Raw genomic sequence first — 27,084 nt, 5'->3', positions numbered from 1 at the left:
GTTATGTTGCCCAACTTGGACGCCTTTACACTATATATACTCCAGCAACAAGCTCGATCCTAAAAAGTAAAAGCACCCTAAGAGCTGCATATATGAACTCAGGCTCTAGCCCATAAATACACTTTGTCATAACTCATAATCCTCACTTGGGTTATGCTCCCAATGGATTCCAAATTTGACGTGTAAAAAAAAAAATGGACTCCAAATTTCCAAAATGCAATAGATCAGAATCATTATTAAATAAAGTTCAAAGTCCCTGCATGGCTTATGAAACTAGACACTCGGAAATTTTGCATTTTAAACATTATTGCAAGTAATTAACATTCTGATACAAAAAACTACACCAACTTTAGTTTTACGATTAAAGGTTGCTTGAAATTCAAACTCTAATAGCATAGATTCTGATAAACTTCCAAGACAAAACTATAACAGGTGAAGCTTGAGTGTTCAAATCCATCATCAGTTTTGACAATACAGACTCAACAAGCTTACCAGTTACCACAGCAAGCTAGAGGGCACAAGTTTGAACCTAAATCCAGCACAAACATTCTTCCTTTTTGATTTTTTTGCAATTTACCCAAATTGAGTTGGCATGACAAAATTAACAGTATTTAGAGAATGAAGTATAAGAAAACTACATTATAATTTGGTTAAAAACCCTGTAAACATTTATTAAGAAATATCATCGCACAATAATGCATTACAACAACAAGACATAGTTGCCTCATAAACAATAAAAATTTCTATCTCTCCATTATCCTTCCTGCCTTCTTTACCAACGTGTACATCCTAATTATTATCAGAAAAAATCGGAGCCTAGTCTTAAATTATCCATATCCCTTCAAAAATCATAACATTGTAAAAAAAGCCCCAAAAAAATAAAAATTCAAAATTGAGGATTACCATCCATCTAGGAGGTCTTGGGTCCCTCCTCCGCGGCAGCCGCAGCCTTAAGAAGCTTCTTGTTCTTCTCAATGGCCGCGGCAACTTCTTGGGGCATATACTTCTCGTCGTGCTTAGCAAGAACCTCCGCGGCCGAAAAATAACACTCTCCACTCTTAGCCTTCCCTGAAACACTCTTCCCCGAAACTTCTTTCTTGATCTCCTCCGTGATCGGCTTCACGAACCCTTCAACCACCACGGAATGCCCCTCCCTGAACAAATCAGGCAACGACCCCTCGTACCGAACCACGATATCGGTGATCAAATCAGTGACCACGAATTCAACTTCGGGAGACGAAGCCGGGTGTACCACGCTGCCTTCGAGGACCAAACCGCCCAACCGGAACCTGCTCTTCGTCGGGTTGTTGGAGTATTTTTCGAGCACATCGGTTGGTGTCAAGTAGAACACCAAATTGTTCTCAATGGTGCTCAGCACGATCACGATGAACCCCGCGACGCAGCTGAATGTTAGGGCGTAGGTCCACAGCCGACGATTCTGAAGCTGCCGGGCTCGCGTGCCGATGTCCACCGTCTTCTTCGACCGCGGCGGCTGGCGCCGCGCCGTGGATAGGAACCGGTGGCCGGAGAAATCGAAAAAGGAAGATGAATTGCGGTCAACGGAACGGGCGTTGGAGAAGGAAGAAAATACCGGCGGCGAGGGTCTGATCGGAGGTTGGCGGAGAGAGGAATGTAAGAGCGAGGCGCTACGGAGCAGATGAGATCTGAATCTAAGGGCGAGTCCAGAGGCCATTTGAGAATTTTCTCGAGAAAATGAAAAAGGAAAATTGGAGTTTGGGTTTAGGGTTTTGGTTTATACGCCAGGGAACTTGGACGAGAAGTTTCGAGGCAGCACCATTCAACTCACCAACTCTTATTGAAGCTGTCGAAAAATTACAAGTAAACAGAAGAAGCTGCAAGATACAAAAAAACAAAAAACAAAATCTGACGTCACGTGAGTCCTCAAGTTTGAGGTCCATTCACAAGCCTAGAAAGAGCCCAGGCCCAGAAAGCATGGGCCTTGAAAGCCTATAGTTTTTTCATATGTCGTTTTATATTCTAAGTATAACCAATATTAATATATTCGATTCGACCAATGTTAATTGTTCGTACGCACTCACCTTATATGATATACATAATAAGTAGGGGTGGGTAAAGAAGAAAGATGGTGCATGAGGATAATAGGATTGAGGAGGAGGCAAGAGAGGAAGAAAGTGCTTTTCGTGGAGCAGTGACGCAATTCATCTCTTTCTTAATTTGTGTTGATGTTCCACACTTGCACCTATGGAATATTCAAATCTCTTCTCCCTCGGCTTTCCCTCCACCGAGTTCTTCAATTAACATAAAATAATAACTATCATTACTATATATGGAAGCCTTACCTAACTTATCGTGTCTGGTGGAGTCTACGTATAGTTCCACTTCTTCCCCTCTCCTTTTCAAAATTCAGTTCTTCTATATATATCTTTTAATTTCCTTGCGTTCCAATTCTTGGTAATAGAAAAAAAAAAATCACCAAAACCAACGTTCTCATACCAATGGATTCTCAGGTCATGCTGGGTATTGCTCTTTCATCCCTGGGTGGCTTCAGCACTTCCATCGGTAGGTGTTCCTATTCCATCGTTGTTAGCCTTTTCAGAAATAATGATAGGTCAGTTGGGGCCGAAGTAGCTGAGATGAGAGTATATGTTTGATCCATTCTATTACCGTCTTAGGGGTTAAAGTCTGTATCTCATGACTCGCCCCCGAATTGGATTACTTGCCAAACATCAACTAGAATATCTTCAAAATAAAAATTTTCCACAATGAGTTTATGTATGTATATATAGCTGGGCTAAAAATTTCTCAATGTGGAACAGGTGCACTATTTGTAATCATGAGTCAAGCTCCAAGTTTGAAGATGCTTGGGTTGTTACAGGTTGTCTTTTTGGTGCATCAAACTCAAAAAATCCATTTCATCCATCTGTTTTGAGATTGCATAGATTCATTTTCAATCTTTTCATAACCCCCCCTTTTGTGAAACGTGACATAAAGTCTACAATTTTATTTATTGACTAGCTTAATTACTTTCATGCCGTGAAGGGTTTTGCTGCTGGTTTGATGCTGAGTATATCATTCTTTGATCTGGCTCATAATGCTTTGAACTCACTTGGCTTCCTTAGAGGCAACCTTTGGGTAGGCTTTTCTCTTCACTCTTCAGCATAATGCAAGTAATCTAGCATATTTTCTCTCGTATTTGTTCTGACCATAAAGTTCTTTTTTTGTCTAGTTTTTTGCTGGTGTCGTATTCTTTGCTGTTGTTGCTAATTTTATACCAGAACCAACAGTTGCTCCCATTTCAGATGAGAAGAGTAGAAAGGTTTTAATGAACTTTTTCCTGCCAAATCATTGCTTCCTCTGTTTTTTGCATTTTCAAAAGTGTCATTGCAGCCGCTGTGGTATTTTCTACATAGCTAAAAATTCTTATAATATGATGCCATGCTTGAAAATAGGAAGTTGAGGACGAAGGAAACAAGGACTTTATGAAAAAGCGTCGCCGCCAAGTTTTATCCAGTGCAATTATTACAGCCATAGGTATGACTGTAAGAGTACTACTTATCAAAGAGTGGAGGAAATTAGAATTCTCATAATCTATTTTTCTCTTTTATTCAGTGTTTCTTTAAGTTTGATTTTAAAATTGTCATTTTGGTTTTCTCCCAGGTATAAGTTTACATAATTTTCCAGAAGGAGTCGCAGTGTTCCTTACATCCAGGAAGGTAACACTTCTGTCAACAATTTTAGGTGGTAAGATGTAGAATTTTTTAATTAGAAGTTAGTTATATATATCCATAATGGCATTAATGATATACATATGGATTCGCAACTTATATAATTAATTGGTAAGTCTTCCTTATACACTAACTAATATGCTTGTTAATGTCATCACTACAATTTGATGATTGTGTCATGCTTCTTTTAATAGGGCCTTCGTGTTGGTCTTAACCTTGCACTGGCCATTTCTCTGCACAATATCCCAGAGGTATAAATTCTTATCTTGTGAGAGGGCCCGTTTTGACTGTATGCTATAATTTTATTTTATTTGGTGCAAGTAGCAATGAGGGAAAACCTCGCTCCTTATAGAATACGATGCCTTCTCTTGATATTTTAACTTAACTTTCTTTGTTTTTATTGTGCTTTTTTTTAGTTTCACATCAACAATTGTAACAATCTTCTATTTCCAGGGTATTGCTGTTGCACTTCCTGTTTATTTTGCGACACAAAGGTAGGAACCTTTATGCGCTTCTGTTGTTTAGCCTTCGATATCAATTAGAACTGACAAATGACTTGGTGGATTCTATATACTCTAGTGTGAAGTTTATTGTCCATTGTTTAGAGGACGAAATAGTGAACTCAAAAACAATTAATATGAAATAACAGATTGACTGTGGGTAATATATAATGTTGAGATATATAGTCCCACGTTGGTTGTATGAGCAACTAATATGGAGTTTATAAGGCTTTGAGGCTTTGGGCACTCCCACCCTTTGAGCTAGCTTTTGGGGTGGTGTATCTCAAGGTTCTTTATATATATACTGAGGAGGTTGAACTGTTATGTAAATAGTTTTTGCCGTAATGCATTCCTCATGTATGTGACCACCCTTTAGGTAGTGTTTGGTTGAGGGATTCTCAAAATTTCCCCATCTAAGTGCATGTGGCAATCCTTGTTCTCCTTGTTTGGTTGAAAGATTTTATAACTTTTATCCATCAAACACATTTGTCTATCTAAGTAGAAATGTGTGTTAAGAAGGTAAAAAACACTGTTGATGAATGCTATTTGAGACATGGTATTCTTGTCAAAAACTGGAGTAATGAAAAAGTGGGTGAAGACAATGACATTAATACCCCTCTTCTTATATGTTGCAATGGTACAAAATTTTATAGAAAAGGTTGCTTTCGTAAATTCCATCTATTTCCCCATCAAATTTTTATTTTCAACCAAACACACATTCAGAAATTTCACTCAATTTTCTTGGTAAAATTTTTCCAAACCAAACAACTTTTTTAAAATTTTCCTATCTAACTCAATTTTCCTACAGATCCCTAGTATTTACATTTTCCTAGTATTACAAAATTTCTCCTCAACCAAACACTACCTTAGGGTTTTTGTTTTACTAGTAGTAGTTGTGATGGTAGCAATGGAGATGATGGATAGGTTGTTCTAAGCTCATGGCTATTTTGTAAAGCAAAATCTTTTTCTTCATTTTGTTACTTTTTCTTTAGCCGAAAAAAAGGGTAACCAAAAAACAAAAGAAAGAAATCTGAGTCTGTTTTTGCCTTTTTGTCCATTGATTTAGTACAAATTAAACTAAGATGCTTATAACATTCTATATACACGAAATGTACATTGTCAAATTTGACATACTTGATGTCATTCTTTTGTTATACAGTAACATCGGGAATTATTTATTAATCTTAAATTTATGGTTGATGTTAATATGTTTATGTTACACGAGTTATATATACCATTAACTATAAATTTGAATTATTACTAATTTTTTAATTTCTGGATGTGTCGCAGTAAATGGCAGGCATTCAAATTGGCATCACTTTCTGGCTTTGCTGGGCTCATGGGTGTTATAGTTATAGGTATATCATCTGCTTTTGTTACTTCGCACATACTAGTCTGTTTTTCTTTTCAAAGAATCAGAAATCAAGAATTAGCAGTAATTTGATGTAATTTTCATGAGGACATGCTTTATATTAAGGTCAGGTGAGGCGTGCATGCCTAATATATGTATATACAACCTTGCTCATTTAATCTCTTTCTCTCTCAACCTAGGAGTTGGTTTTTATGTATATAGATACATTTTTCTAACAATCGGGCTATCTTGCTCTGTAGCCTGTCTATTCCCAAGCAGCTTAAATCCTGAGATTCTTGAGGGTATACTTGGATCAGGTTTGCACAAATAAAATTTCTAAATGTCACAATTTGTATTCGGGAACTTTGTTATGTATATTTGTTGATTGTTGTAATTATGATTACAGTTGGTGGAGTTATGGCCTTTCTAACCCTTCATGAAATGCTGCCATTGGCTTTTGAATATGCGGGACAGAAGCAATCTGTTAGGGCCGTCTTTTGTGGGATGGCTTTCATGTCTGCAAGGTAATAAATCTCAAGAGCTAATGCTTTCGTTTACTTTTTATTGTTACCTTAATAAATATCTAATGTGGTAGAAGTTAAAGTTCAGTTTCATGTCTGTCTATGTAATATGCATGTTAACTAAAAATTATTAATATGAATATTGTTCATTGATCTTATAACATATTAGAAGACAAAGGGTGTTGTTCTGCTTACTTTTCCTTCTCACAACTAAATGATGTCTCATTCTCTCTCTTATGCTACAAATGTCTTATTCAGTAATAATTTAGTATTGCTGGATGTGCAGCCTGTATTTGCTACGTATCTGCTTACCAGAGTAAATGGGCCTCTGTAGCTGGGAACTATATCTCTTTTCTTTTCTGAATAAGATGCATTCCACGACAGCAACAATAATGTACAGCAATCAGTAGAGGGTGGCACAGTCAAACATGAATAGAGTTTATCACAAAGAATAGGAAACAATAATGTTATTTTTAAATTTCACAATTTGTATATATTTATTTATTTCTGACATGGGGTATAAGAAACAATCGTACACAGCATAAATATGAAATGTAGAGACAATAAAGTTGTACTGGGGAGAAGGTTCCTTATAAATATGAAATGTATAGACAATAAAATTCTTCCCCTCTTACTTTTCAGTTTCATACTCCAAAATGTAAGAGCATGTTTCGATTGTAGTTAGCCAATCCTCATTCATGATTTAGAAGGACAAACCGGGATTTTAGTCTCCAACCATGAATTGAATGGAGGTAAAAAAAAGTTAATTTGATGTTAAATTAGAAACATTTATGGCCAAAATTAAATACTTAAGTATACTTTATAAATCAAAACTATGGTTTCAAATTTAAATTCATCCAAAATGAAATTTGTTGACTATATTCCAAACAAGACACAAGTGTCTGAAACCAGCCACACCATTGAGCCATTTATGAATCGAAAATTCCAAGGCCCACAAAAAACGAATTAAAGGAAAACTTTGTATTTTCCAGAGGCCCGGTGAATATTGATAACCGGGTACCGGCCCATACATCTGCTTCGGTTACGAATTTAGGTTCCCATTTGCATATGAATCGGTTTTTTATTTTAATGAAATATAATTATTAGTATTTTACGATACACGAATCGAAGTTTAGAATTTTTAATATAAAAAAGAAATAAATACATAATTTGCAATTAAAATTAAAAAAACTAAAAGAATCCTTCTTGAAAGAGGATAATGGATTAGTTATGTCGCTGATAGATGTTAATAATGATAGTAGTGATAAATATTAGTCTTAATGATTGATGAGTAGGAGAATAATTGATGAGTAAGAGAATAATTGGTTTGCACTTTAATTACTTATGTATTTTTCTTATTAGACCTTTTTGGAATTTGGAATTTGGAATTTAGATTTATATGATATTAATTATATTATAATTTTTTAATTATTTGTTATTGTATTTCTGTATCTTACAATTTGATGCGATACACGATACAAAAAATTAGCCAAATAAAATGCCAGCTCCTTTCAGAATGCCAGCTCCAAATCCAACTTAACTTGGTAATAAATTTCGGAAATGAAAATGAAGTTAAAAAAAAATAAAAAATGAATGATTTAAATAAGGGGTCACTAGATGTTATTTAAAAGGACACAAGTTGTGTTCTTTTTTCTTTTTCTTTTTGTAAATCAAGTTGTGTTCTTTTAGTGACTAACACAAAGTATGATCGGTCATACTTTGTGTAAATATGAAAAGTTAATTTTTTCACTTTATATGTCAGTGATGTGACTGGAGAGAGAGAAAAAATTATTTTTTTAGATTTACACAAAAGTATGACCAGTCATACTTTGTGTAAATCATCTAAAAAGACACAAGATTGTGTTCTTTAAAATGATATTTTTTTATCCTTTAAATAATCACAATAAGCCATTTTTTGTAGCGACTTCGTTTTCGTAAAGAAAAAAAAAGTAGGAACGCAATATTGATGAGTTTTCTTTCACTCTTCATATGTGAGACTAATTTTCATTCGAAATAATAATAAATATTTTAAAATAATTATAATTATAATAATTATTATTTAACTATTAATTTTATTTTTTTTTTAAAATTCACTTCACACGCTTTTTTTAACAAAGGAGAAAATAAAAATATTAATAATCAACTTAATTAAAGATGAAGCCATCAACTTTGATTAAATATAGATAAATTTGTATATAATTTATAAAATGGGATAAATTGTAATAAAAGCAATTACATCAATCAGCGTATCTAATGTTTAAAAACTTGTAATAATATTTCTTTTTAAATAAAAGTATAATGAGAAAAAAAGTATCTAATGTTACTTTAGACAACTTTGTCTAATGTTTATCGAGACGATGTCGTTTTGGGGTTTAAAATTAAAAAATTAAAATGATAAAGACTATTATAACCCTGAAATAAATTAAAATTACAAAAACACCATAATTTCCGTCCAAAACGACGTCGTTTCGATGAACATTAGATAAAGTTATCTAAATTAACTTTAGAAAAAACAAACCAAGTATAATATATAAACGTTAAAAGATGAGATTTGATGGAACGCTGACACACGATGATTTTCCAAACCCGGATATGATTAGCATTAGAAGATGAGATTTGATGGAAAATACATACAGTTAACATTAAGTGAATGAAAATTGGTGTGAATTAATGAGCATAATCACAATAAGATATTTCCATATTTTCCGCTTTCTCCTTTATTCACATCATAATGTTTCTATAACAAAAATGAAAACAAATAATATAACAAACCAAATCATATGCAAGAATCAAGCCCATGACGCCCTACCAGCATCTATGACTATATAAACATAGTTCTATAGTCCATTTCTCCTTGAATTGAAGGAAAAATAGGTCTCTTTCTTTCATCAAGTTACCCTGTCCTTTGTGAAGCTGTTGAGTTAGTTTGCTCCAAATTTGTATCCAGGAGGATGGTAAGTGATAACACTGAAATGTTTGTTTTATCCCTTTTCTATTGATCTATCAATTTATTCTTGATTTTGATGCCATCAGTAGTGATATTTTGACTTACATTATATGATATTATGTACTTGGTGGTGCAGTCAGGTCACGGCTACCGTTATCCATATGGGTCTTATTCCCGTTATCCATATGGGTCTTATTCTTACCCATATGATTATTATGATCAAATGCATTATACATATGACAATGACTATAATATCGTGGGAGGAAACCCATACCATGGTCCATATTTTGTTAGAAGAATGGTGGAACGTAGTTATCCAGTTGGAGCATATCCTTATGGAAGATCAATGTCTTATCCCTATCACGATTCCAGATACTATCCCCAAATGAGAGCGGATGCTTATACCAGCAATCGAGGATATTACGAGACTCCGTTCATGGCATATCCTCAGCCACCGCCACAATATAAGAAGCATCCATTTTATACTCCAGACGCTATGTGCACTATTATGTGACATAGTAGTTTACTGGATGCTGCTGCTTGGAGTTTTTGTGACTTGTTGGTTCGCAAGTTTATCTTTATTAGAGTAATTTGTTTTTAATTAGACTTTTTATTTTTATTTTTGTTGTTCAAATTTGGTTACATGAATTATTTTATGGATTGTTATGTTGAAAGTATTTTTAGTTTTTAATTCAAATTAAGATTTTGATTCCATTTTGAATTTCAATTGCAATTGTTCGTTAATAAATAACGGACAAATATATAAGCGAATAATTCATGCATAATAAAATTATTAAATTTCTTTTTTATTTTTTTCTCCCAAATTCTTTCATCCTGATCTCCCCCAATCCTAATTGTTGGATTGGTTAGGGTGGTGGTAGTTAGAGACAATCGTCATGGCTGATAGTTCAGGATGATGGTAAGTAGTGATGATAACGGTGATTGGTTGATTGTGGCGATAATAGATGATAGAGGTGGCCGATGGCATAGAGACAAGTCGTGACAAGGGCTACCCTCACGTGCTCAACAAAATTTGTAAAGAAGAGAATATGACTATATTTAAAATGAGAAGGGTAAGATATTTACTATCTTATTTTATGTTCATTCTTAACCCGAGTCTCCATTAAGATAACTACTCATCTTATTGCTGGCTGATTAAAGTGAACTAATATGATAAACTTATCATATCGAGTTAATTCACCAAATAATAAATATATGGTAGCCTATCCGAAAGTATAAGAAGTACAAAAAAAGAAAAGAAAAAAATAGGTTATAATATGCCTCTTTTTTACCGCTTCAAATTATAATAAAAAGCTCGAGAAGGAATCGCTTTTCCATTTAAAAATTTGCCAAATTTTTTAATTGATTTTATTTCATTTATATCCTCGTTTAGAAAATTTAATTCAAATTTTAACCTTTAAACCTAAACGCCTTTTCTCTCACGGTTACCTCATTTTTTATCTCTTAATTTTGTACTCATAGACGTTACATGAAACAAGCCATTCCTTTCTTCTTCTAAGTTTTTGTGTTCTTTCTTCAATCACGCTTGGTCTTCCTCTTTCCCCTTCAGACTTACCATTGTTGTTCCCCACCCGTTTCCCTTTTGCGTAGTCATTGCTGTCAGAAGGTGTACATTGCGGCCACCATTGTCCAATCAGTGTTACGACATTTAAGGTACTTGGTTCTTCTCCTTCCTCTCCTTTGTAGATTGGCTAATATTATTGTATGTGTTTTTTATCTTTGTTATATGCTAATTTTGGTTGTCAGCATTCAAAGGTGGATGTGTGCTTTTCTGTCTTGACACTGCATTCTTTTATGTGTTGTGTTCAATGTTTATTTATATATATAAATACCATCTTTATTGTTATTTAATTGATGATAAGCAGCGTATCTGCTTGCTCTGTGATCTATTTATGTATGTGTTTGTAAATAAATCTATGCGTAAACACTGAATTTATTAATGTAGAACAGTTATTTTATTTATATTTTTTTGTTGTAAATAATAATTATTTAGTTATTATTTAGTCATTTATTTGTTGTATTGGGCCAAGCCCATTAGGTCAAAATTAGGTCAATTATTCTCTATAAATAGATAACATTTTGTACAGATTATACACAATTCAATAATATTTCAAATACCCTTTTCTTCCAAGTTGAGAACCAGACTCTGATACCAACAGGCTCTGATACCAACTTGAAAGAAAAGGATATTTGAAATATTATTGAATTGTGTATAATCTGTACAAAGGGTTCTCTATTTATAGAGAATACTTGACCTAATTTTGACCTAATGGGCTTGACCCAATACAAAAAATAAATGACTAAATAATAACTAAATAATTATTATTTACAACACTCCCCCTCAAGCTGGGGATTATGGATGTTAACTTATTTGGGATACAACACATGTTGATTCCAACTGGCATCACTTACAATGGCATCACTTACAAGCATAATTTGTATTTCACATAACCTCTTATATTTGTTTAAATAATCAAAGTCTCAATTAAGTGTAAATTACTTAATGTCTCCTTCTAAGATTGTTGAACTGTTATGGGAGTTCATGGTTTGTATTTGATCTTAGGAATTTAAGCTTAGAATTGGTGGCGCAAGTCAATGAATTTTCACCAAGTGACCTTCAATCATAACTAGAATTTCTTTCTTTGGAAGGTTGATTAAATTCTGCTGCTGATTCATTAAAGTGTAGGAGAATATTGTGAAAGTTGAATAATTTATCATATTCAATTGTGAGAGGCATGACGAATTTCCTCCTATACTACTATTTGTTCGGAGATGAAAACAAATGTCTAGCTAGAGAGCTAGTAGTTGTATATACGGAACCAATGGCTAACAACAAGAGATATAGTTTCACAAACCAATAGTTTGATGATATGGAAATCAAGGGTATATATGTGTATATCGAGAAAGGTGATTAGGGTTCAAGAATGCAATGTGCTGGAAGTGGTCCCAAAGCCGTTATCACTCGCAGATGGTGGTCGTGGGTGAGAGAGTGAAGAAGATACTGTTTTGTGACCCAAGTCCTAAGTTGGTGGGGTCATGTAGCTGACAGTGTCTTCATTCTACGATGTCTTCATTCTACGATGTCTTCATTCTACGATGTCTTCATTCTACGATGTCACTATCACCATCACCACAACCACGACGACAATTTCATCGCCACCATCTCCATCCATCGCCACCACCCCCATGCCACCGTCATCATCACCACCACCATCGCCACTACCATCACCGTCACCAACCACCACCACCATCATCGCAGCCACTGCTGTCACCACCACCACCACGCCATCGACACCACGATGCCCCACTTCCACCGTAGTCACCAACCACCACTACCATCGCCGCAACCACTGCCATCACCACCACCTCCACCACCATTTGGTCATTACTTTGTTTAAAAAATAAGTAGCTATTTTTCAAGAAGGTGACATTTGAGGGACACAAAAAGTGAAAATGATAAATCAAAACAGGACAAGAATGCTCACTAAAAAAATTGCTTGAGAATTTTTAATGAATTTTCATGTGATCTTTACGAACATTATTTCATGTGTTGTTAATGAAAATATTATCATGTGATCTTTGTGAATAAGAAATTTTAAGAACATTATTAAATGAATTTTTCATGTGATTTTTATGAACATTATTTCATGCGTTGTTAATGAAAATATTATTTCATGTGATCTTTGTGAATAAGAAATTTTATCTTTTATATTTCAGTTTGGTTTGAGCCTATAAAATTTAGTTTGCAACTTGATAGGCCATGTGAGGCTTTTTATTTTTTTTATAATAAAGCAGACAAAACCTATAAATCAAGTCTTTAATAGATTAATAGGCCAATATAAGCTCTAAATATTTTACATAAATTTTGGCTATCAAAGCCTGAGCTTGACCTATTTACACCCCTACTTCTATCACATGGAGTTGATAAGGGCTTTTTGACCCTTTTACCCTTCATTAATTAATTAATAATTATTTTGCCCCTTATCCGAAACTATCTACCAATATGCCCCTCTTTAATCGATTAACTTGAAGATTTAATCGATTAAATGGTCAAAACTGACAAAAATGGTTGACTTGAAGATCTAATCGATTAAATCTCCCTCTTAATTGATTTAATCAATTAAAACTTATATTTAATCGATAAAATATACCAAATGAGCGTAAAGCATTGATTGATTGCGATTTGTATTTAATAGGAGCTGATTACGTTTTGTATTTAATAGGAGCTGATTACGTTTTGTATTTAATAAGAGTTGAATGTGTTTTGTATTTAATAGGAGTTGATTGTGTTTTGTATTTAATAGGAACTGATTGCGTTTTATTAGGAATTGCCATTTTAAATTACAAATAAATTTGAATTGGTGACAATCTGTAACCAACTCGTAAAATGACAACTCCTAATAAAACGCAATCAACTCATATTAAATACAAAACACAATCAACTCCTATTAAATACAAAACGCAATCAGCTCCTATTAAATACAAAACACAATCAGCTCCTATTAAATACAAAACACAATCAGCTCCTATTAAATACAAATCGCAATCTACTCTTATTAACTTGCTGTTTTGCTTCATATGCATGGAATCTGCTTTTGTTTATGGAGGAGATTTGACATTTATTGCCGATTAGGAGATTTAATCGATTAACTTGAAGATTTAATCGATTAATCTTCAAGTCAACCATTTTTGCCAGTTTTGACCATTTAATCGATTAAATCTTCAAGTTAATCGATTAAAGAGAGGCAAATTGGTAAATAGTTTCAAATAAGGGGCAAAATGGTTATTAATTGATTAATGAAGAGTAAAAAGGTCAAAAACCCAATTGATAAGATATATACTTTGGTTTGTCGCAATGGTAGGTAAAGCTAGGGAGTGGTTAGGAGGGCCAATCGCCTCCTTCAAATTCGTCAAATGCATTTATCTTAGACTACATTCAAACTTAAAAGAAATGTATTGTATCTACTTAAAAAAGGAAATGTATTGTAACATAAATTCGCCCCCTTCATCCTTATTTTTCCTTATGTACGAAGAAAAATTATAGAATTCTTAAAATATGACTATGTATTGAACCACTACTATGTTACTTTGCCTAATTTAGTGTGAATTTTGATATCTTCACCCCTTTACAGAATTTTCTAGCGTCGCTGTTGGTTTGTTAATAATCAATATTCTAATAATCTTATTTCCTATGTATATTACAATACTAGTATACTAGTTTATGTTTAGATTGGTTATCCCTAATTGATTGATCATTTTAGCTCTAGTTCACCTTTTTTTTTTATCACTTTGCTTATATTTTCAAAATTATATATCAATATGCACTTCTTTTGAAATTATATATCAATCTATTTTCATTTGATCAAAGTTTGACTGATACTTAATCGAATAAATGACTTACTCATAATTAGGGTTTGGTTAAACAAGAACATATTGATATATTATTTGAGAAAAAAGACATATTGATATATAATTTTTTTTTAATAATGAAATAGTAAAAATAAAAATAAAATAGAGGTAATCATATCCAAAATCCATTTAGAGATTATTTGCTATATTTTCTTTATGTTCTCGTCGAAGTAGCATATATATTTTATCATTTTTCGAAATATATATTTCTTCTACAATTTTGATTTAGGAATAGTGAAAGATCAAAAAATGTCTTTACAAGAGGATTTATCAAGGATCGATACCGACATGGGACACGAGACATGACATTTTGACATGTTAATTCTAAAAAATATTAGATTTTGACATGTTAGGACATGTTTTGATATTAAATAATATTTTAATATATATTATATAGTTTACATTTAATACATATAATAGCCCATAATAAGTCACATAACTAATCAAATATTCAAATTTCATAACATAAATATAAAGTAAAAATAATTTTTCATACCTTGTTAATTTTTATATCAAATTCTATAACAGAAAGTATTTGATTTATAAATTAATTTTTCATGTTTAGTTAAAAAGATAAAATAAAACAAAATATGGATTCGTGTGAATGTTGACCGTGTGATGAAAAACATTGATCGATATCGAAGCATTAACTGCGTGCCTCAAAATGTTGATTGCATATCGAAATGTTCAAAATGTGTCGGTGTCCAACAAGTAAAATGACGGGTCCATGCTTCATAGTTTTTGAGCATTGCGACCGTTACCAATTGAGTATATTTTTTTTTTTGGTCTGTACCAATTGAGTATATTTTATTATTTCTGAATTCTTCTCACATATAATATTTTTTAAGGCTTGATCAACGTTGTCAATAGTAATTTATACGGTAAGAAAAAAATTATATGTTATAATCCTATAGTGAAAAGTAAAATACCAAATAAATAAATATATGATATCATGTAACAAGTATATGTATATTGAAAACCTTAGGTCAAAACAAAGAAATTATCATTAAATCATTAAAGTCAAATCATATCAATTAATCTTGAAATATTATAATAAAATCATATCAAATTTAACTTTATCTAATCAATTTACTGAATTTCATTCAAAATTTTAAACACCCTCCATAATTAGAGTTTCAAATCACATCCAGCAATTAAAAAATAAATAAAAAATCCTACCTCTAGTATGAAAAGGCCCATTTGATGGATAAGATATAATAGGAGAGTTGGATAAGAGTAAAAAAATGGAATGGTAAGCTCATATTTTATCCTATGTTTGTTGTGCATTAGATAAACAATTTGATAGGATAATATTAACCTATTTAGTGTTTGAAGTGAACCAGTCATGATATGATATGATATAAATTGACAATAATACCACTTTTTAGGGGATATAACATGATTTTTTAAAATTTAATTTTTAAACTACTTTTTTTTTACCTATTTAGACATTAGTTCTTATTTTAAATTATTGAAAAAATTATAAATCACAATTTTGAAGAAAATACATAAATAAATTACAAAAAAATTGAACAAAACAAATTATTCTCACCAAATAAACTTTTAAAAATAAAATTTTAAATTGATTGTTAATATTTTGGTGGCTAGTGACAATGGTTGGTGGTGGTGGCCGGCTAGTGCGGTGGGTGGCCGATTGAAGTGGTGGTGATGGTACTAGTGACAATTGTAGTGGCTGACTGATGATAATTGTGGTGGTTGTGAATGTCGGTGCCTAGCTATTGGTTGAGAGATATTGGTTGTGGCTAATGATAATTACATTGATTATGATGGAGGTTAGTGCAATGGTGGCAGTGGGTGTGGGCAGTGGAAGTAGTGGTAACACCGACAATGACCGATGGCAATTGTGGAACTGATTGATGGTGGTGATTGTTGGATTGGTTAGGGTGGTTGTAGTTAGAGACAATGGTGGTGGCTGATAGCTCATGATGATGGTAGGTGGTGATGATCGTGGTGATTGGTTGATGGATGATGGTGGCCATAGTGAATGATAGAGGTGGCCGATGGCCGGTGGCTAGTCATGGCAAAGGCTACCCTCACGTGCTCAACAAAGTTTATAAAGAAAGAGCATATGACTATATTTGAAATGAGAGGGGTGAGATATTTACTATTTTATTATATTTATTCCTAACCCAAATCTCCTTTAGGATCACTACCCATCTTGTTGGGACAGGTTAAAGTGAACTAACATGATAAACTTATCATATCCAATTGATTTATCAAATAATGAATATGATAGACTATCCGAAAATATAAGGACTATAAAGAAAGAAAGAAATAGGTTATAATATGGGTTTAGTGTTTGTCATTTTAAATGACATAAGTTATGTTATTTTAGGAGAGAGATAGACACATAAAAACGGAAATCATGGGAGAGAAAGTGGCTGGTTTTTTTTAATTTAAAATTCAATTTTTTTGTGTTTGTATCTCTCTTAAAATGACATAACTTTCTGTCATTTAAGATGACAAACACTTTTCCCAATATAATATACTTTTTGTTTACCACTTCAAATTATAATAAAAGCTCGAGAAGGATATCGCTTTTCCATTTAAAAATTTGCCAAATTTTTTAATTGATTTTTTTTCATTTATATCCTCGTTTAGAAAATTTAATTCAAATTTTAACCTTTAAACCTAAACTCCTTTTCTCTCACGGTTACCTCATTTTTTTTTTTTTTTATAACAAGTTACCTCATTTTTTTCCTCTTGATTTTGTACTCATAAACGATAAATGAAACAAGCCATTCCTTTCTTCTTCTAAGTTTTTGTGTTCTTTCTTCAATCACGCTTGGTCTTCCTCTTTCCCCTTCAGACTTACCATTGTTGTTCCCCACCCGTTTCCCTTTTGCGTAGTCCTTGCTGTCAGAAGGTGTACATTGCGGCCACCATTGTCCAATCAGTGTGACGATATTTAAAGTACTTTGTTCTTCCCCTTCCTCTCCTTTTTAGATTGGCTAATATTATTGTATGTGTTTTTTATCTTTGTTATATGCTAATTTTGGTTGTCAGCATTCAAAGGTGGATGCGTGCTTTAATTTCTGTCTTGACACTGCATTCTTTCAGCAGTTAGTTACATATCTTGTGTTCAATGTTTATTTATATACAAAAATACCATCTTTATTGTTATTTAATTGATGATAAGCAGCATATATGCTTGCTCTGTGATCTATGTATGTATATGTGTTTGATAAGCAGCATATATCTTCTGTTCAATGTCTTGACGCTGCATATATGCTTTTTTTGTACACGGGTACAAGATGAGAAACAATTATTTCTTTCAATAACTCTTCACCACTATTATTATCACCATCACCACTATCATTCTGACACGACCACTGCCACCATCGTCGCTGCCGTCGTTGTACCACCAATGTCATCGTCACCACGACGACGACGACGATGCCACCACCACCATCACCATAACCACGAACGACGATGTCATCGCCACCATCACCACCATGCCACCGTCATCATCATCACCACAACCACCACTACCATTACCGTCACCACCACCACCATCATTGTAGCCACTGCTGTCACCACCACCACCACGCCACACCACTACCATCACCACGATGTCACCACTTCCACCACCGTTACCAACCACTACTACCATCGTCGCAGTCACTGCTGTCACCACTACCACTGTCATCACCGTCACCAACCACTACCACTATCGCCGCAGCCATTGATGTCACCACCATGCCACCACTACTATGCCACCAACCACCGCCACCATTATCGTAGCCACCACCACCACCATTGCCGCAGTCACTGGCGTCACTACCACCACTGCCGCCACCACCACCACACCATATGGAACAAAAAGTTATGATTCAAAAAAAAAAATTATGCTTAATATGAATTATTTTTTATTATATTATTTATTGTGTTATCAAACGCAATTCTCATTCTCAGATTAAAAATAGAACATGTTATCAAACACATTTTTTTCTCAAAAACTATTCCGATGCACAAAAATAGAAAATAATTGTTTCTTTTCAGAAACAGTATAAGGGAACGGAACGATTGTCATACACACCCCAAGTATTGCTTGGGATCCTCCCTGGAACAATATCTAAGTCATTTTTAAAAAAATTGTCTATTTTTTATACGGCTTGGACTCATTGGAATATGGCTAATATTGGACCCTTCCATCATAACAAATAACTCTTTAGTTTTCTCTGACTATCTCACACGACTCTTTGGTTTTCTATGGCACGAGTGGGTTGACTCGTTTCCATTTGGTCCCATTTTTCTTAATAGATTAGCTTATAACTATAGAATTAGTCCACTTTAATCAGTCCACTTTTCTTCTTCTTCTTTTTCCTTTCATTTTGCTTGGCATTTCAACTGTTCTTCCTGCTCTGCGTGTTTTTTCCTCTTTTTCTTCCTTTCTCCGGCATTCAAATTGTTGTCCCCATTATGAAACTCAACATTCTAAGCAGAATCCTTCCTTCTTCTTTTCCTTTTTTATTTCTTGATTTTTTATACAATACATTGACTTGACTGAGGAAAAATGTATGATTAGGGTGAATGATGCTTGTTTTTCACGTTCATTTTGCACATTTTTCTGAATTTTGTTCTTCTTTAGTTATCGATAAATGTTAACATTTCTTTTGCATTCTTTTGTCAAATACCTTAATTGCTGATAGTTTATCAAACTTATGTGTATACTTTACGCCTTATTTTAATGCTTGAATAACATAAATTGCAGTTTATGGATAGCAAAGGAAGGCTTCTGCATAATTTTGAAATTTCACGAAAATAAAAACAAAGTGCGAAGTGGGATTCAATCACTACCAAAATCTTACTTGAAATTTGTATGGACGAGATTCGTACTACTGGAAAATCAGGAATTGGATTTAGAAATAAGAGATGGGAAGCTATACTTGATAAGTTTAATAAACGTGCTAATAAAAGTTATACTCAGAAGCAATTGAAGAATAGGATGGATAGTTTGAGGAGTGATTTGATTATATGGAAACAATTACTGGCCAAAGAAACGGGTTTGGGATGGAATCATGAGATGGGAACTATTGTAGCTGATGATGCATGGTGGGAAGCCAAGATTAAGGTAAGTATTCTAATTTCTAAATGTTTAGTTATTTCATATTTATTTGAAAATTTGGGTTTGTCCATAAGTTTCTTTCTATGATTGTGAAGGATAATGCAAAATATGCAAAGTTTCGATTTCAAGGACTGAAATTTCGTGAAGAATTGGAATGCATATTTGGAGTGACAATAACAAGTCAACATGCATGGCCACTAGCAATGGGTGTACCAATTGAAGATAATGCCATAAATGTAACTCGAGCTATGCCTAAGGAAATTGTTAAATATGGGGATGAAGAATTCAATCTCGATAAACATGTTAGCCCAGTGGTAAGCATGCAAAAGACATTGGAACAAATAAGCAATGACACAACTGAAGCTGCTGAAATGTCAGACAAATCTCAAGTCCGTGGACAGTTTTCCATTCCAAATTGCATTAAAATACTCAAAACTCTCAATGACGAGGGAAAACTGGATGATGAACAATTTTGCTATGCAGTAGAATTGCTTAGAGTGGACAAAAGTAGAATTATTATTATTATGTCATTGTCAGATTCAATTGGCAAGCTAGTGAATTGGATTTTATACAAGTATAAATTAAATCAAAACTCCCATAATTAGGTTAAGATTTGATTTCATGTTTGTTATTTTAACATTACACGTTGGACTTAATTCTCTATCTATTTTGCTTTTAGTTTTATGTTTAAACTATTGGTGTTTGAATGACTTTACTATTATCTATGTTTCTTATGTGTATACTTTGATGTGTTTGTAGTTATATTTATATTTATGTATTTCAATTACTATATACTTTTGGTGATGATATTAATTTTTGGGTTAATCTCTAAGTATAGCAGTTATGGTAAGCATGTCACATATATAATTATTCACTCTCCTTTTATGTGCAGTATAATGCCATTTTAAGCAGTTACCAACTTTTTCACTTCTGTTGGTCTCTATCATTTTATGCAAGCAATGACTGGAAGATAAAAATGACTTCTAATCAAACCAAAGCTTCTATGATAATTGTTAAAAAAGGAAATGTGCAAAGTTTTATCAAGAAATGAATGGATCATATATTACGAAATATGTAATGAAGCAAGGCAAGTGATTTAGATGCTCATTGGATGAAATTGGGTTCTAAAAACCTTCTGGGTGGAAGATACATAATGTTTAGGGTGGAATCAAATGTTGTGTTAAAACATCAAAACATGTTGGTGAGTAAGAGGTGATTTACATCCATCTAAAGAAATGATATCATTGAAGTCATTTGCTCTATTTATTTGGGCACAACGACATTTTTGGACACAACGACAAATTAAAATGTTAAAAATAAATTTGGAATAGATTAGAATATGAAGTTTGGTGAAGTGCTAGACACTTTATATTCATTGGTGAAGGAAATTGTGGCCTCTAGATTTTTAATCTACTGATTGAATATATTGGCTTTATTTTTATGGATGAATCTGTGCTAGCTATAGATAGATCGCATATTCTTGTTATTCCTCCTGTGAATGATCAAATTCACTTCAATGTCATGTTAGTGTGCAATTTTGACATGTTTTTCACTTTCGTTGCTGTTGTTTGGTCTTGAACTGCCCATAACATACATATTCTTTCATTTGTGCTTGAAGAAATAGAAAGTGTGTTTCCTTGCTCTCCTAAAAAATATAATACTTATGTTTTGATGTAACATTTCCAGTTTATACATTTATCCAGTTGTTTTTGAAATAATAAAAAAAATCTTTTAGTTTTCTAAGAAAGTATTATGCAGTGGATGTTGACATCGTAACATGAAAAAGGGTATCCAACACCGTATATGTATCCCATTCCTGATTTTAAAGGTTATAATACACCGCAAGGCTTACATGAAGTTTTCAACCATGCACATTCTTTTTTAAGAAATGTCATTGAAAGAAGATTGAAGTTGCAACAACATGTAGCACATCTTATGTGATATAAAGTCATTTTCATTGATCAAGCCTGAGAAGCTCATTGTTGCAACAATGATACTTAATTCGAAAGTGTGATATTGAATATGAGTAGCTTGACAAATGTGATCGTAACTCTAATCATATTCTTGATTATTAAGAAGAAAGTAATATTAATTAAAAACTAAATTAGTAGTTATACGAATAGAGTTTGCAATCATATATAACATATTAGAACTAGAACCACATTGATGAAAAATATAATTGTCTTATGAATATAAATCATGTTTTACCTTTAAATTATTTATTAAATTAAGCTAACCTGTTTTAACTTGCAATTTCTTATATTCACTTTCTTTATTCTTGGATTAAAATCAAATCAACATTAGTTGATAATGTTGATTTGATTTTAATCTAAAGATAAATGGTTGTAAGCAAAGATATCCTATAAATATAACCTTACCTATTTATAAATTATTTTTATATTATTATTTATAAGGGTGTGTAAATGAGTTGGGCCGAGTCAAGCCTATGAAAAATATTTTGAGTTTGGCTTGACCCATTAACTTGGTACAAGGCCACGAGCTAAATTTTAGGTTTGACTTGATTTGTTTATGAAAAATTAAAAGCTTATCTTAAGCTTGACTTAAATCATTTATAATTATAAAATGTATTTTTTCAAACCCGCATAAATCCAAATGTTAAGACTATAAATGCATCAAATTCTGTAACTGATCGAGGGAGGCAAGGGGTGACCAATAGTCAGAGAGCTTGTTTGTGAAACTGTGACCATGAGAGAATGTCAGTAGACAATAATAAAAAAAAAGTAGGGTTAATGATTCAATGACATAAAAATATATTATTTATGAGAAAAATATTTGTCCTTTTAAATGATGATCATTTTAGTTAAAATGAGTGTTTTTATTTAATATTTAAATTAAAGAAAATATCCTACTTTCTTCCCCCTTGATTTCCATTGTGCATCGCTTTCTATCAGTATAAACACTGTAATTTTGACTAAAATAACACAATTCTATGTCCTTTAAAATGACAAACACTAATCCATTATTTATTATAATAATATATCAGGCCAGCTCTAAGGGCTTATTTGCTAAACAAACTTTTTTTAAAACTTAAGCCTGTTCTATTTATTAAACAAGTCAGGCTAAGCTAAACTTAAAGCAAGTCAAGCTTTGGGCCCCGACAAATCACTTGGCCTATTTACACCGCTGTGAAGTTTTATTTATACAAATAGTTAATCTAATAATGTCGTCTGGGACACAGAAATTGATACTGAACTTATACAAAAGAAATAGTTAATCTAATAATGACGTAATTAAGATTGTTCCTGGTGCCAAAATTCCTGTTGATGGTGCTGTTATAAAGGGGAAAGGCAATGCAAATGAAAGTATGTTCACTGGGGAGACAAGACCTGAGGAATCATGGTATTTATTATTCATGCGGTGTGACCTTTAGTTGCAAGTATACTTCTATTTATTATAATTATGAAAGATATAAGCATTCCAATTATGAGCATCCTTATCACCGGTGTGGTAGGATGAAAGATAGGTGTAATTGAAAGTTAAAGAGATGTATGCACTGTGCTATGTGTTTACTAATGACTAAAATGTATAGGATTCTGGAGGTTGATAAGGGAGACATGTGACTCAAAGGCCTACTTTATATCAGCAACAAGTTTCATATGCAAACTATTCAAGTGCAGGGTTGCAATATCCTGTCATGCCAGAATGCAAAGCAACATGTTATCTGCCTTATGTTGATTCAATCATTCAACTGTTTCACCTGTGTTTGCGCCAGCCACATCAGAGAAAAGTTTCGCAAGCTTTATCACTGATATTCTCGTGGGTGGAGTTTCTGCTGCAGCGTCCAAGAGACCAAGACTGCAGTTTCTCCCTTGGGTGTTTGTAGTCCGGATTGGTTGATTTTGAAGCAAAAATTATCTAATCCAGTACCTTCGGTTTGATCATTTATTCATTTATTCGGTTTGGGATTTTTTTCCAATACAATCCAATTTTATTCGATTTGGATTGGATCAGTTTTCAGTTTTTCGAAAAATCAAAAATTTTAGCTATACAAATCACTAGCTATACCAAAATAAAGTCATTCAAAATTGTAAACCATTCGAAAATTCAAGTCTTTCAACTAAAACAAGTCTTAAAACTCATGAAGAGTTAAAATAGATTAATAGATAATAATAACTAAAACAAACCGATCTAATTCAATTAAAATATGTGATTTTTTCAGGTTAATTCGGTTATCAGTTTTTCAGTTCGGTCACCGCAGTTCGTATCGGTTGATGAACACCCCTAGTTTCTCCTATCCTAAAAGCTTAAGCTGGGTGGGATTACCTTAATTGTTTTTGTACTTCTCTAACATGCTCTATTAGTACGCTCCCTCACACGAGAGTCAGTGAGCTTGAAGGATGGATAATACACAAACCCATATAATTGTACTTAATTAATTATTAATTAATTGGGCAGTGAGAATTGAACTCGTAACACCGAGGCTCTGATAAAATGTAAAGAATCAATTCAACCAAAAAACTTAATTAAGCTAATAAGTGAAACTACCTTAATGATTTTTATACTTCTTTAACATTATGATTCAAAATCAAGATGAGATGATTAAGAGCCTGTTTGATAAGTGTTTTGTAAAATAATTTTTTGTTTTTAAAAATAAAAAAACTTGCTTGGTAATAGGTGTTGTGTTCATCTCTTCTTAAGTTTTTAAATCAAGAATTAGAGAACATCCATTAGGTGTTTTGGTTTTGTTTTTTAATTCTCTGTTTCCGAAACAAGAAAAACACGGAGAACTATTTGTTTTCATTAATGGCAAAACTATAAATAAGAAAATATTAGAAATCCCAGCAAAAATAAATTTGATTAGAGTAGATGAAAAGCTAGATGGAACTCAGAAGGTTATGAAGATTGGTGCAAAGTTGTTGAATAACAAGAGCGAAACCTCGTGAAACCTTGCTCCGGAGGAATCTGCATCTTGGCTTGCCTCGCTCCCATTTTCAGCTTTAGAAGCCGGTAAAAGTTCAGGGTGCTTCAGAGTTGCTCTCAAATTAGTCATTTTCTCAACAAAAAAGATTCAAAATCGAAATATCATAATTGAAAGGAATAGAATGGATGTTGCTAATCTTTTAAATCCAGCAAAAATACTTTTTTTCTATGAACCCTCTTCCACCTCCATCGATAGCTTGTCTCAGAATCTTCACACAAAAAAAATCATCTTGGCTGTTGAGGTTTTTTTTTTTTTTTGGTAATCGGCTCTTGAGGTTTTTACATATAGTTAAAGAAATTATTAAGGTAAGTTAAAAAAACAAAAGTTAATAATCAAATGAGTTTTTATTTTTATTTTTTTGTTTTAAAAACATGTTCTTAAAACAAATTTTCAAACAGATTTTTTTTTGTTTTTTAACTTTTATAATTCTTTTCAAAACAAGTTTACCCAACAGATTTTTTTTATTCTTTTATTCTGAAAATCAATTATTAAAAACTATTTTACAAAACAATTTTAAGAACATAAAAATCAAAACACAATCAAACAGACCCTAAGTGCCCATTTAGATGAGCTTCCAAAAAAGTACTTTTTATACCTTGCTTATTTTAGTAGTATTTTTTACAAAAGCTAAAGTTATTTAGATTTTTAAAAATAATATTTGATTTTTGAAAAAAAATATTTGACTTTTGACTTCTACTTTTTTTAGAAACTAAAATTTTTAGTTTCTAAAAAGATAAATTTTTAGCTTTTTTTATGACTTTTACTTTTTTTAAAAGTAAGTGTCCAAACAGACTTTTTTTCATAAGTGTTTTTCTTCCAGAATAAAAAACAATTTTTTTTTTTAAAAGTCTATCCAAATGGACCCTAAGGCTTGTCGGCTCTCTAAACCCTACAAGGTAATTGGAGAATGTTTTGGTAGAAGGAGGGATTCATTTCTTCGTGGAGACTGCTAGTGTTATCCGTTAATTCAATGTTGCTACTTACAGGGGAAAATAACCTCTCTTTTTGTTTAAATCATGCATAAAATATTTTTTATTTATATTTAGTTAGCTTTATTAGTTTATTCTCTTGCCTTCCCCTTTACCCTGCTCTAAATTACTCTTTGTTGAAATGAGATAATATTTGTTGAGTTGTATAGTTGTTGGAATTTTAATCATTGATTATACAATTACATAATCATAGGAGATTTGTATTAAATAGATTAATTTTCTTATTTGCAGTTGATTGACATAATCATAGGAGTTTTGTATTAAATAGAAATAGTAATAGGTTATTTCATTTCCTTATTCATAGCTGATTGACAGCTTATTTGTAATGGACCTAGAGTCCTTATTTATGCATATAATTATCTCAGTAGAGGAAGAATAAACACGCAGAAATATTCATAATATGGCATAATTGTTTTGACATGGTATCAGAGCTTCAGTGACCACGAGGTCACGAGTTTGATCCTCACCAAAGCACAAGACAGACCAAGAATGGGCTTGTGCAGCACAAGGCAGACCAATAATGGGCTTGTGTCATATCCACGCTTCAACCCCAAAGGGCTATTGCGTGAGAAGTGTGTTAGAGAATATAATATAAATCATTAAAAGACCCTCACCCAACACCTTAAGGTTTTGGGTTGAATTGATTCTTAACATGGTATCAAAGCATTTCTGATCCATGAACCTATTTTTATTAAACCTTCCACATCGTATTGTTCAATTTGCCTGACTCAATTTTTTTTTTGTTACCCATTTCGAATTTCTATTTTCCCATGAACAATCCCAAATCCTCTTCTGAATCTTCAACCCCGTATTTTTTCAATAAACGTTCCCGGAAGAAAATACCTGCCAAAGCCATGGTCATTGTCTCCGCTAGGGATGCTCCTGTCCCTGCTGCTAATTTTACTCAATCTGGTATTTTGGGTAAGTCTCTTGCTTTCTATACATTGTTTAGGAATAATATTTGGATAATTGATATAGGTGCTTCTGATCATATGATTAAAGATTCTTCCAAGTTGTTCAATCTCTGTAATTCTTCACAATCCGTTATTTCCACTACCAATGGGGGTACCTCAAAAATTACTGGTCAAGGATCCTTAACCCTTTCTGATAGCTTATTTCTAGACTCTGTGTTGGTTGTACCCTCTCTTGAATACAATTTACTCTCTATGAGCCAATTAACTTCAAAGCTTAACTGTTCAGTAACTTTTTCCCCTCTCACTGTATTTTTCAGGACATCCCCACTCTGACTACTCTTGGTTATGGTGTTAGACGTGGCCAGCTTTACTTCTTGGAGGTCCCTGATCCTAGCCATCCTTCTTTGGCTACTACATGTGCAACAAATGGTCCAGAACAGTCCCGTGCTACCATTTGGCTTTGGCATCGAAGACTTGGTCACCTTTCCTTTAGTTATCTGAAAAAGTTATTTCCTTGGTTATTTTCCCATTTGAATAATGCTGATTTCAAATGCAGCACTTGTGAATTGGCCAAGAGTCACAGAGTTCCTTATTTTCCTAGTACTAATAAAAGTTCTATTCCATTTCAAGTTGTTCATTATGATGTTTAGGGCCCTGCAAAGGTGCATTCTTTCTCAAAATCTTACTGTTATGT

General features: G+C 32.9%; 3 protein-coding genes across 3 annotated transcripts; 2 read left to right on the top strand and 1 right to left on the bottom strand.

Moving 5' to 3' along the window:
• Positions 1 to 654: 654 nt before the first annotated feature.
• Positions 655 to 1,816, bottom strand: LOC133299650 (cytochrome c-type biogenesis protein CcmE homolog, mitochondrial). Its single transcript, XM_061499133.1, has one exon. The coding sequence runs from the start codon at positions 1,691 to 1,693 to the stop codon at positions 911 to 913; it is 783 nt and encodes a 260-aa protein (XP_061355117.1). The 5' UTR covers positions 1,694 to 1,816; the 3' UTR covers positions 655 to 910.
• A 661-nt stretch (positions 1,817 to 2,477) lies between these two features.
• On the top strand, positions 2,478 to 6,399 carry LOC133299651 (zinc transporter ZTP29-like). The gene is made up of 12 exons (XM_061499134.1): positions 2,478 to 2,541; positions 2,799 to 2,857; positions 3,022 to 3,114; positions 3,209 to 3,298; positions 3,432 to 3,513; positions 3,640 to 3,695; positions 3,902 to 3,958; positions 4,161 to 4,201; positions 5,498 to 5,565; positions 5,819 to 5,875; positions 5,965 to 6,082; positions 6,366 to 6,399. Exons 1-12 carry the CDS (start codon positions 2,478 to 2,480, stop codon positions 6,397 to 6,399), a joined length of 819 nt encoding a protein of 272 aa, XP_061355118.1.
• A 12,900-nt stretch (positions 6,400 to 19,299) lies between these two features.
• LOC133299644 (uncharacterized) lies at positions 19,300 to 23,126 on the top strand. The gene is made up of 4 exons (XM_061499128.1): positions 19,300 to 19,551; positions 19,641 to 20,099; positions 22,802 to 22,905; positions 23,096 to 23,126. The coding sequence occupies exons 1-4, from the start codon at positions 19,300 to 19,302 to the stop codon at positions 23,124 to 23,126; spliced, it is 846 nt and encodes a 281-aa protein (XP_061355112.1).
• Positions 23,127 to 27,084: the final 3,958 nt, after the last annotated feature.

Source organism: Gastrolobium bilobum, unplaced genomic scaffold, assembly GCF_033153095.1.
Source record: "Gastrolobium bilobum isolate Gb01-03AN ecotype WA unplaced genomic scaffold, APGP_CSIRO_Gbil_v1 utg4283, whole genome shotgun sequence".
Lineage (NCBI taxonomy): Eukaryota > Viridiplantae > Streptophyta > Magnoliopsida > Fabales > Fabaceae > Gastrolobium > Gastrolobium bilobum.
This window is presented reverse-complemented; position numbering and strand designations above follow the sequence as displayed.

Coding starts and splice junctions, on each gene's coding strand:
- LOC133299644 (XM_061499128.1), top strand. CDS start 19,300: ATGGACGAGATTCGTACTACTGGAAAATCAGGAATTGGATTTAGAAAT. Junction 19,552..19,640: donor GGTGGGAAGCCAAGATTAAG/GTAAGTATTCTA, acceptor ATGATTGTGAAG/GATAATGCAAAATATGCAAA. Junction 20,100..22,801: donor CAGATTCAATTGGCAAGCTA/GTGAATTGGATT, acceptor GACGTAATTAAG/ATTGTTCCTGGTGCCAAAAT.
- LOC133299651 (XM_061499134.1), top strand. CDS start 2,478: ATGGATTCTCAGGTCATGCTGGGTATTGCTCTTTCATCCCTGGGTGGC. Junction 2,858..3,021: donor AGATGCTTGGGTTGTTACAG/GTTGTCTTTTTG, acceptor CATGCCGTGAAG/GGTTTTGCTGCTGGTTTGAT. Junction 3,696..3,901: donor TGTTCCTTACATCCAGGAAG/GTAACACTTCTG, acceptor TTCTTTTAATAG/GGCCTTCGTGTTGGTCTTAA.
- LOC133299650 (XM_061499133.1), bottom strand. CDS start 1,693: ATGGCCTCTGGACTCGCCCTTAGATTCAGATCTCATCTGCTCCGTAGC.